This window comes from Cyanistes caeruleus, chromosome 1 (assembly GCF_971803275.1).
Source record: "Cyanistes caeruleus chromosome 1, bCyaCae1.hap1.1, whole genome shotgun sequence".
Taxonomy (NCBI): Eukaryota; Metazoa; Chordata; class Aves; order Passeriformes; family Paridae; genus Cyanistes; species Cyanistes caeruleus.
Genome location: NC_141701.1, coordinates 128,516,182 through 128,527,839, shown reverse-complemented (window position 1 = coordinate 128,527,839; position 11,658 = coordinate 128,516,182). Strand labels below are relative to the sequence as shown.

Genomic DNA, 11,658 nt, shown 5'->3' with positions numbered 1-11,658 from the left:
GCCCGCACTGTCCAGTGCCCGTTAGGGACCGTGTGTGGCACAGACCCTCGCCCATCTCATTCACGGAGCACAGCCCCCAGGGGCTTTCCGTCTCTCCGCCGCCCCCTCAGCTGCGGGGCTCGGGCCGAGCGCGGTGAGATCCCGCTGAATCCACCGGGACCCGCCGCATCCCCACGGCGCCGCGGGGCGGGGAGGCGAACGCGGGGGCCGCCCGCTGGCGGCCGAGAGGAAGCGGCGGCACCACGAGAGGGGCGCCGGCTCCGCCCCGTGGGCCGCGGGGTGTGAGGCTGCTCTCGGCCGCGGCGGCGGGGACGGCGGCAGCGGCAGCGGCGGGGTCCGCGTTGGCCGCCGGCGGGGACCCAGTGCTGCCCCGCCGCGCCCGCCCGCCCCATCGCACGCTGTTGTCATGGAGGAGCCAAGATGGCGGCGCTGGCCTACACCGGGGGCAAGCGGGAGATCAACTACTACTTCAGCGTGAGGAGCGCCAAGGCGCTGGCGCTGGGCGCCGTCTTGCTCCTCACCGCCTGCCACGCCGCCTCGCGCCGCTACCGAGGTGAGGGGGCGGCCGCGGGCGCTCCGCGGGGGGCCGCGGCTGCCGGGCAGGGGAGGCGGAGCCCCGGTGCAGCCCCGGCGGAGCTCGGGAACCGTGGCCGTGCAGGGAGGGCGGCGGGTCCCTCCGCCCGGGGCAGCCGGGGCGGTCTGGGCAGCGTGGCGCGGCGGGTCGCTGGCTGCCGAGGACGCGACCCTGGGGACAGCGGCGGCGGGGACCCGGCCCGCGGGGCCCTGCGAGCCCGGCCTGGGGGTCGCCGCAGGCCCCGCCGGTCGGGTGAGGCCCCGCGGAGTGAGGGGAACGAGCGAGGCTGGCGGGGCTGTGGCCATGCGGTGTTTGCGCTGAGAGCGCGCCGCAGCTCCGGGGACACGGCCTGCGGCAGGTGAAGCTGCAGGGGTAGAGGGTGTCTTTTTCCCTGTCACTTGTTTCCGTACGGCATGATTAATGGCTAATTACCTGGCAGTTAGTGGTTAAAGTCTTAATTGGTACGAGATTTGGTATATATTGTTTCACTCTTTGAACCATCGCCTCAGACATAACGAAACCAGCCGCTTTGGTGGATGAAGCGAAGTAAAGAGCTGTTTGGTTTCACGTGTTGTCGGTGGCCGCGGACGAGCTCTGGGCACTGTGTGGCTGTGGCTGTGACCGGCTGCGCACTCGGTTACGGGGCGCTGGGAGCTCTGCTCCTTCCTCCTCGCTACGGTTGTTTTGGCCCTGATGCAGAGAATCTTGGCATGATCCGTGAATACAAATGGAGCTGCTGAAGGAAGTATTTACTTGTTTCTGTGTCACGCTAAAAAATGTGGTATGATTTTTTGTGAGTAAATCAAAAAGTTGATCTGAAGGGAGATGACCGCGGCTCTGTTGTAGCACAACTGGTGTGCTCTAACACTTGGCTGCCAGCATTCTTGGGAGACAAGGCTGAGGCAGGTCACGGTGGAAATGGGAAAACCGGTAGGGATCTTTATGTTTACAATTCCCCAGATTCGTCCTGTAGCTGGCATTCTGTAAGTCTGAGCTGACAGTGTTAAATTTGAAGGCTTGGAAGCATTTACTGAATTCTAGAGTAGCTCAAGCATGGAGATAATTGAACTTGCCTGTTGTGCAGTGTTCCTTAAGGCGCAAGAGAGTCACAAAACTAGACAGGAGGAGGGTGGCAAATTTTTAAAGAGGGATTGCAAGACTAAGCAGAAGGGGACTGACATATCAAGCATGTTACAAGGGAAATAATAGATATATAATTTCAGTAAATTCTGGGAGAGTTAATGGGGGGTAAGTCTTAGATTGCAAAATGGTGAGAATCTGCTGGCCTTTATGTAAATTGATATGGTCAGTATGAATTGTTACAAACCGTTCAAGTTTTTTCACTAAGGCCTTTAGTTTCTTGAAGCAATTAAAGGGTAATGGAAAGGTTTTCCCATAAGTGTATAAATGGTAGGAGGACATGGAGTCATAGTGAAAACAGACTTACCAGTTTGAGCTTCTATGAACATAAAATGTGCAAAAGAGAAGTTTACAAAAGGGAAGTGGAAAAATTACAGCAGACAAATTTTTAGGGTAGATAAAAGCAGAGGTAAGAAAGAGATCGTTCTGGGAACTGCAGCAATATCAAACAGTTGAAATTCAGCAAATGCCACAATATGTTTGACAAACAATGAAAAAACGAGTGATTTTCACTGATAGTGCACACCTAAAGCTCACTGGCACCTCACTTATTCTCAGTGATGTTGGTCACCGACTCTTAGTAGTGGTATAATAGAACTTGGAAAGTGTATACAAAAGAGCAACACAAATGGCAGAAGAATAAAACAGCTTCTCTATGAGAAAAAATGAACTAGAATAAAATTCTGTAGCCTGGACAGCAGAAACCTAGTAATTTCTTAATGATCTCATGATAGGAGTTATTGGGGGAAGATAAATTAATTGTTACTGTGTCATAACACAAAAGGTATCAACTAACAAATTAAATTAGGTAATACATTTTAAATGATTGCAAGAATGCACTTTGTTTTACACATAAGACATTTTACACCAAGATTTTTATATCAAAAATGTCCCAAAAAAAGGTTATCCTGATTTCCAGAGGGTGTATGAGATGGAGCTGCAAACAGGTTCAAAACTGCCAGGCTGTGAAAGCCAGGCCATGTCACATAAGGAATTGCTGTTTATGTTCTGCTTTTATACTTTCCCTTTTGTCTGATTGTCATTACATATAAAGATTTTAACTAATTTTGGCCACAGCCATGCAGGTACATATTATTGATAGGAGCAGCCCAGTGTACTTCCTCATCAAACTTGCCTGTATAAAATTTACTTGTATGAAAAAATGCTGAACTGGGGTTGTAGAAAGTCAGATTTATGTTCAGGAAGACTGTTGTATTTAGGGGTCACCTACACTTCTTTTGCAAAAGGATGTGAATAAAGAGAAGGTACAGACTGTCTTTAATTTGTGAAGAGTTAAGTGGGTTGAATATTTACATACTGTCAAGTGAAGTTAGTGCTTTGTGGTTTTCAGTTGTTGTATTTCAAAGGTAAAGTCCTAAACCTTTCCGGAAATAAGAATTTATTTAAAATTTTGCATCTTAAAATCAACACTAGTAAATTGTGTTTAAAACTACATTTTTTACTTTGGATAATAGAGAACAATTGAATTTCCAGTTCTTTGAGAGTATGTGTTTCAGAGAAAGCTTTGTGTCTGCTCTGGCACTGAATGAAGACTTTGAAATTTCACAATTTCAATGGAATAACCACAGTTTTGAGGAATGATAAATTAGAATAATGAGCATAATAAAATTCAGAAAAATTATACACTTTGTGTAACTATAATATATATCTAAGTAAGCATAAAAGTTAATATGTTGGAAGGATAATTTACATAGAGTTTAGAAAGAATGGTCTGTGTTTTGTGTATACAATGGCATTTAGAAGTGTTAGGTTTTGGGTTGGGTTTTTTGTTTTTGTTTTTTTTTTAAGATCTCACTGATGGTTAAGAAGAATTTGTGGTGTATTAAAATAAGCATAGTTCTTTGGCTGCTGTTTCGCTTGCTAAAGCCAGACGAGCTTTTCTGGAGGCACTGTCCGGTCTGTAACTTCCACTTTACTTTCTTGGGTGCTCTTTCAGTTTTGTTTTACTCCCCTGCCTCATATTCTCCCCTTATTTAATACTATTACATTTGAAGGAAGATACCGAGCATTGGTAATGGCCCGAATGAGTTTCAGGAGCTTTCTAATATTGCTCAGGGCAATAGTAAGATAATCAGTACCTGGAGTTGGGAAAGAAGGCATAACCTCTTGACATAAAATATTGTCTCTGTGTTTGAAATATATACAGTGTGTGATGTTTGGAATGTTACTTCAGTGAACATACTGTAGGGTGAAGGATTGTTTTATGAGCAATTACTGTGGCAGGAGTGCCATGGAGTGCAGAGGTACTGAGCTTGGGTCATGACCTCTATATAAGGACATCCTCCAGTCTTGAAAACTTGATTGAGAAAGAAGTGATAGTGGTCTACAAATCATGACAGATGTAAGTCCAAACTATCTTGTCCCATGGAAGAACCAGGGAGTGTGCCAAGTAAATGTAGTAGAAACCTTATTTCAAATAAAGGCAGATGATTCTTCAAGCATCAGCTCTGGATATAGAAAACTCTACAAGGATTCTGTGGGTTCTAAGAACTTGAAGACTGAATTCCATTTCAGGAAGTCCTTGGAATGAACATAGTTGGAAGAATATTAGGCAAGAACATAATGTTTATTTGCCTTCTTCTTACTTATCTCTGAGCATCTGCGTTTGGACCCTGTTGAAGGCAGAATACCAGGATAGACTGACCATTGGTCTGACTATGAATAACTGTCCTGATTTTCTTACACATCTTTCTCAGCAAGTTAATGGATGTCAGAGTGAGTCTGATTAGTCATGGATATTCTTTTGCAAAGTTCACTCTTACATCACTTTGATACATATCCTTGTTGTCATCATTGCAAAGTGGAGGACTTAATATCAGTAGTAACTCTAAGCCACCTCATTATCAACTAATGTTGCTTTTGATTAGATAGGTTTTTTTATTATTCTTGACAGTTTCATTTTTTATGCAACTTACTTGAAATAATAGTTTACATGAGTTTGCAAGTTTGAGAATCGGGGAAATTGTGTAGCCTGAAAACCAAAGTATGAGGTGAGCTTAATGAAGTGAAGGTTTCACAGAAAGTGTTAGGTATGGGCAGTGGTACATTGTTTCTGCACAAGCTAAAACAAGTCCCTACTATTTCATTCACAACCATTTCCCTGTTTGTCGGTGCTCGGAAATGCCAAGTATGACAAAAATGCTGGAGAGCAACTTCTCTTGCTTTGAATGGTGTTCAGTTGTGTTCAGTTAGCAGAATCTGCTTGACATGGAGTTAGGAAGATAACAGTCACAACAGTTATGATTTCATAACTGACATATTTGATATTTAACATGACCTGAAATATCAGCACCTGTAAAATGAGTTAGCTTAATTAGCATACAACTTATTGACTGGAAAAGATGAGTGCAGAATGATCAGCAAATTGATGTGTAAATGTTTGGTTTTATTTTTTTGTGTATTAAACCATATCACCTGTTCTAAGATGACCACATGACTGTGTGTCTTAAACAGGGAGATGTCATAGACTGTCTTGCAAACCTTGTGATGATTTTTGTGTTCTATACAAGATGCTGTGCATGGTGATTCTGTGTAGAAGATTGTTTTATTCAACAGTTGTATTCTTTAGTTTCATATTAATGTATTCTGGATAGTAGAAAGTGTGGATTGGCATCTCTTAAAGGAAATGCCATTCTAAGTCACAACATCTTTCTCACAGCAGAAGTGGGATCACTAACATTTTGTGGATAGGGGTGAGATTTACAGAACAGTATTGTATGAGTGAGAAGGCAACTTGCAGAAACTTATGCAAGGTGTATTTACAATCAGTTAAATTTGTTTACTGCTTTAGATTATTTAAATTTCTGTTTTTCAGATGTTGTCAAAATATTTTTTATAATAGCAACAGTCTATGTTTTACATTTCACGTGTCTGAATTCTAATCTTATTATAACATTTTAAAGGTGGTGATACATGTGAGTATCTTCTGTCCAGTGGGAGATTTCTTGGAGAAAAAGTATGGCAACCTCACAGTTGTATGATGCATAAGTATAAAAATAGGTAAGGCAGCTCATATCTTCTGTTCATTGTTGTTTGACTGCAACTGCAGTAATTGCAGTATTGTTCATTTTGTATCTGATTCTCTAGGCTTTCAAAAATACACATTTATCAGAAAGAAGTCTTTTCCAAGTACTTTGTGTGTTTAAAGTGTTTACCATAGTTGTATTTCTCTATAAAATTACACGTAAATGTTGGTGATGGAGGTACTGGCACAAATTATGGAGAGCCACATGAGGCTGCTTATGTCACTCTCAGATTGCTGACTGTATGTGTCAAATTGCAAGTAAAAATACCCCAAATAAAATTACCAATCACTTTTTTCACGTACTAGTAAGAAACTTTTTTTTTTTTTTTTTTTTTGAGTTATGCTGTATATTCCCATTTTGAAACTACTGTATTTGTAGCACACATAATAGGAAAACCTGCTTAGCTGTTTGCCTAATCCCATTAGCAGGAGAATTCATTTTCAATTCTATGCAAATTGCAATGAACTGTTTATTAATTCAGCATGTTTAAAAAAAATTATCATGCCTTAGAGCTGGATATAATGCTTACAATTATCTGTGTAGCTCTGTAGATTTTCAGCATACTTCTAAGATACATGCTTTCTGTAACATTACTGTTGCTGTTTTGTTTTACAGTGAAGCAAAAAATTGCCTCATAGACAAACATGTTGTGTTTATAGGAGATTCTAGGATTCGACAGCTGTTCTACTCATTCATAAAACTGATAAATCCTCAAGTCAAAGAAGAGGGAATTAAGGTGAGATAGCTTGTTTTGCTGATTGATTTCTTTTTTGTTTCTGTCTTCCCAATTTACTTCATGACTCTTGCCTGAACTTCAAAAAAGCAAATTGTACTTATTGCTGGCTTAGCCATATGAAAAGAGAAGCACAGAAGAAGAACAAGATTGGACCAAAATATTTGTTTGGGTACAGATGAGATAATTGTGAATCTGAGAACTAGGAATCTCAAGAGAAAGCTTGCAGCAGCCTGGGAATAGATTAATGAAGCTGACTTGTCCCATAGCAATATATGTTTCGTATTTGGTTTCTTGATGAGAAAATGATTGCTCCTTTGTATGTTTTTAAATAGTAGTAATTTGTGCCTTCTAATTTGTCATTTCAAATGTCAGTTAAATCGCTGATCTAATCTGTTCATAAAAATCCTTGGGGCAATGACAGATTTCCAGGTCTAACTTGAAGCTGAAACTAAAAATAGCTTCAAGTCTTACCTTAGTTTTGATCACTGATGAAGAGCTGTGTGAATTTGATAAGTTGAAGTATGTAAACTGCTGCCGGGTAGAAGGAGGAAGAAAGGATTTAGGTGTATTGTTTGTTGAACAGAATGCTGATTTCTTTTGCTATATAATACTTTTAGGGCACATGTCTTCATAGATGTACATACATATGTGATAGAAAAGATACCTTTTACTTCCAATAGTACATCAGATTTGTCAATTATTTAGTAATTCTGTCACTTAGAAGTGCAAGCTGGCAGCTTGTCCAGCATGCAGTCACTTCCACCTGTCAAAACAAGGTGTTTGATTGATCCAAGAGCTCTGGTTTTCCTAGTAAATTGGTTAGGTCACTCTTGCTGCCCAACAGTAATGGTGAGATGATAGAGTTCTGTAATGGATTTTGAGTTGAGAGTACTTTTTGTCAAGTGTTACTGAAATCAAGATCTCAGTTTGAAGAAGAGAAGTACACTTGTTCTTGTGGACTAGGACCAAAATTAATACTGTATTTAATAATTTTAAAAGAGTATTGTGTATGCATATCTGACTCCTTCCTTTCTTGTTTCTTACAGTTTTCACTCAGAAAATTTAATAATGCATTCTAGATTTTATTTCTGCTTGAGATTATTTTCTTTTATTCTTTAATTAAAACTAGTTGGTTGTTTTGTGTAAAGGAGATGGGCAGATGAAAAGGAAGACTGGAAAAATGCAGTGTAAGAAAAGAAAGAAGAAAAGTAAAGTTTTTCTTATGTTGGGAGGTTAAATTTAGGAAAATGTTTGATACCTTTGGAACAGACTGAATAGAAAGCATTTCAGACTTTGTTGGCTAGATTGCTTCTAGGAAAAATAACTCTTAGTAGTAGCTTGTTTTATCAAGAAAGCAACATAAATATTTTGCATGAATCCTCTGAGAAGTTTATACAAGAAAAATCCTTTCCACTGAAGGTAAATATTGTGTGAGAGCAAGTTAGCATAGGTATGTAAATATTTTGTTTTCATTCTGGAAGTTTTTCTTACTTTGTTTTTATTGTTTTGGGGGTTTTTTTTGACAGCATGGAAATATCCCATTTGAAGATAAATCTGCTTCAATTAAAGTGGTAAGTTTTTATCCAGTGTTAAATTGCAAACCATAATCATGTTATTATTTCATACAATGTAATTGAAAATGCTGTCAGAGCTGAAAAGTTAAAAGAAGGTTAAGACCATCAACATTCTTTATAAATATTTCACAGATGTTTCACAGTATATCTTATCATACTATATTTTAAGAGAATTTGGCATGGAGTACTTGTATTGTGGCTTGGTTTTGGGCATAAGATCTGGAATCGTGTATAATTTTTGTCAGATCTTACAATTTGGCCTTTCCAAGCATATCTTTTGCCAGGAAGTTTATTTTTTTCATGCTGTAAAAATACGTATCTGGGTCTTCCTTGGGCTGCTAATTGTAAATGCCCATTGAGTTTTCTATGCTATCCCAACAAGTATGCCTTCCACCGTTTTTGCATGTAGAAATAAGCACAATGTTGATTATAATGTGGATATTTAAAGAAAGAAAACAAAGTACTTGAGGGTAGTTTTTCTGAAGGACTCTCTTCTCCTCTGCCCTGGCAATGGAAATGCTGTCCTCAGTAGCTCTCTTTGCTTCCCATGACAACTGTCAGCAGTGCTGGGATTGTGCTAGTCATGTATTTATTTATGCCCTGAAGAAAACTCATTCTCTATTCACCAAACCCAAAGAAGCAGTGTGTTTGCTGAGTTGTCTGAATGTGGGTTTTCAGTACTTGTTTGTGTACATGGTTAAGACTTAGGGTACAGAATAACATTTTAGGGTGTAAGCCCATGGCAATTTAAGCATGTGCTGACCTGCTCTGTTGGCTTTTGCAGTACGTGCCTGTGTTGGTGCTGTAGCTGGCACTGGTAAGCTGTGAAGTGGGCTGTTTCAGGAGTCAATTCAGCCAAAAAGTTACTTTGTAGGATTCCTTTTTGATCTGGTCTCATGTGGCTCATATGTGGTTATCTGAATGCTGGTAAAGATGGGACAGAATGCAAGGCAGGATGAAAGGGCTGATGCAGTGTGATTTGCATTGGGCTAGCCTGACAGGATGACATCTTCAAAACTCCTTAACCACAAAGATTTGAGATGGCAGGTCTGGGCTTTTGGGAGTTGTCTGGTAGTTAATATATTCCCAGTCTGCTGCTTCCTTGTTTTGATGCAGTGTTGCTCTTCGACATTTTTGGCATGGTAGCTGAATTTCCATATTCAGACTGTGAGGTGACTCAATAATACAGATGTGGAATATGATTGACCATGAAAAGAGAAAATTACTGGGAACAAGTGAGGCATTTAATTTTGCCCTTTCTAGCCATCACAGTAACTCTTCTATCCTTCAGCCACTGCATGATTGCTCACAGGTTCCACAGCCAAATAATGAATTGACAGTACTCAAATGAACTGCTCAAATGTTACAATCCTGAGGAATGGAAGATAGAGATGTCCTCTCTGCTGATAGTGTCTCAGCATTCTGTTACAAAGTTTCCTCACAATAGGTTCTGCATGTGTAGTCCCTGCCATTTCCCTTCAATGTGTATTTTTAGACTATTCAATAGTGCTGTCCTAAGGAACAACTAAATGCTAGGAAGTCACAGCTTTCCCTGGCAGACATAAAAGCACTAGTCTAGACTGTCCTAGATGAAAGTTGAGCACTGTTTCTGGCACCTAAAAGAATGCTGGTGGGTAATATGTTTAATAGCCATGACACTATTAGATTTAAACACATGATAATTTATTAAGTTGTAAGGTAAATTGTTAGGTTTTGGTTTTGTTTGAAAATGATTATTTCATGCTATCAATTATTTTAGACTTTGGAACAAAGGAAACCTGCTGGTAAAAATGTGGGAAACTGAGCGAAAAAGCGGGTTTTAATAAGTTATAGATGTGACTTTGGATTTATCCTTGATTGCATTAGAAACCCAAGGACGTCCCATTTGGCAGACATTAAAAAATTACCTTCTTGGTGAAATTCCAGCTCCTGAACTATAAATAAAAAATTGTTTCTCATGAGAGAAAAGTTTTGTGGGTTTGTTGGCTTCTTCTCCCCTTTTCTTTCCTGTGCTTTCTGTTTTCCATGCTGGAGTAAGATGTCAGGCATTTCATGCTAACTATAAGGAAATCACATTCTAAGCCAAATGTTTTTTCTTTACAGTTGAATTGATGGCAATTAGTTTGGTTTTTTGCATTTTTTTGGTTTTATTCTACTGATTGTCTTTTAAGCTTGCAGAGTAAATCTGCCTTTATTTTACAGGATTTTCTGTGGTATCCAGAAGTTAATGGCTCTATGAGGCAACGTATCAAATCTTGGACAGAGGTTTGTTTTAAGAGGTCTATAATTTCACTTAAAAGTAGTGAAAGGGGGATGTTTACTGGTTTACCCATATGTTTATGGGTATCTCCTAGTCTTCCAAGGATGGTATCTCATGGACCTTAAAAACCCCTAAGTAAACTAGAAAAACCCTGCTTCCAAGGAGCAGGTTAATTAATCCTATTAAGAGCTAAAAGAATTTCAGTCTGGTTTGGTATTTTATTTCCTCTGTGGCTGCAATGACTCCAATGTGACTGAATATTTTGATCCTTATATCTCAAGATTTCAACTTGAGATATTCTATGATTTTGTATATATGTTAATTTGAGTGTTTCAGAGTGAAGGGCAAAAGTAATTTGCAAAGTCAAGAATTCTTTGATTTTGTTTGTTTTTGATATCTCCCTAAATTAACACACGAATTATTTTATATGTTTCAGTTATGATACAGGTTGTCGTGTTATTCTGTATGTAACTCTGACAACAAGTAATACATTTACAGATTGGTGACTAATTTTTTCTTGTTTCTTCCATTGTTGATCTTTGAATAGCCTGGAGTGATTTAGTAGTAGCTCACAGTGATTATTTTCTATTCTCTCGATCATTCTTGCACAACACCTTCCATCAGGATAGCTGAAGTTATCATTTGGTTTTCTTTTTCTCTGGTTTCTACAAAAATTGAGAGCTGCTGGTTTTCCTTGCTGTGCCAGGATAAAACTGGTACTGAGTTGCTCAGGACTGTTTGTTTCCTTGTTCTCTTGTGTTTGGGTACACTGGCCCTTGTTCTTGTCCTACACAAGACCTCCGGGGTGACGATGGTCAGTGCAGCAGCTCAAACAGATGTTTGACAATGCTGAGACCGAGATAAAAAGTTCAATAGTGTGATCTACAGTTTACTTGACCTTAGGAGAAGATGTTTAAATAGCTTTTAAAGAGAACTTATGCTGCCAAATTTATCAGGACTGTAGTTGCTTATTGATGCTTCATGCTTCTGTCGATTATATTACGTCAAAAATCAGCTGTCTTGCATATATCAGGTGTATGTTCTCCGTGATATAGCTGCAATCTACTCTTTTGTAGCCATTAGCTGATGGCAAGTGAATCACAGTTAATAAAGATATGAGTCTTAATAATGAGTGTAAGTTAAGAATATTTTAAAACTAATTAATTTTTTTGTTGTTTCTTAGGGTTCTGTGGCAAAACCTCATATAATTGTAGTAGGAGCTGCCACGGTAAGTCAACATATATAGGGGATTTTACTAAAGAAGAAAGGTCTTGTAGGATAACTTAAATATTCTTAAGTTGGTTACATGTTCAAGTTGTTAAACACAT

At 39.6% G+C, this 11,658-nt stretch overlaps 1 protein-coding gene across 5 annotated transcripts in view; it reads left to right on the top strand.

Moving 5' to 3' along the window:
• The first annotated feature begins 248 nt into the window (after nucleotides 1–248).
• Nucleotides 249–11,658, top strand: part of CASD1 (CAS1 domain sialic acid O acetyltransferase 1) — a 28,514-nt gene continuing 17,104 nt past the window's right edge. Inside the window, exons 1-6 of one of the 5 annotated variants that reach the window (XM_086857047.1) lie at nucleotides 249–553; nucleotides 5,638–5,734; nucleotides 6,376–6,496; nucleotides 8,023–8,067; nucleotides 10,273–10,335; nucleotides 11,514–11,558. In XM_086857047.1, coding sequence (XP_086713173.1) covers nucleotides 421–553; nucleotides 5,638–5,734; nucleotides 6,376–6,496; nucleotides 8,023–8,067; nucleotides 10,273–10,335; nucleotides 11,514–11,558 — 504 coding nt within the window. In that variant the 5' untranslated portion in view covers nucleotides 249–420. Of the gene's footprint in view, nucleotides 554–770; nucleotides 933–1,061; nucleotides 1,356–2,370; nucleotides 4,451–5,637; nucleotides 5,735–6,375; nucleotides 6,497–8,022; nucleotides 8,068–10,272; nucleotides 10,336–11,513; nucleotides 11,559–11,658 lie in introns of those variants that run through there. The other 4 variants (XM_086857063.1, XM_086857073.1, XM_086857082.1 and 1 more) reach the window with 4 other exon arrangements.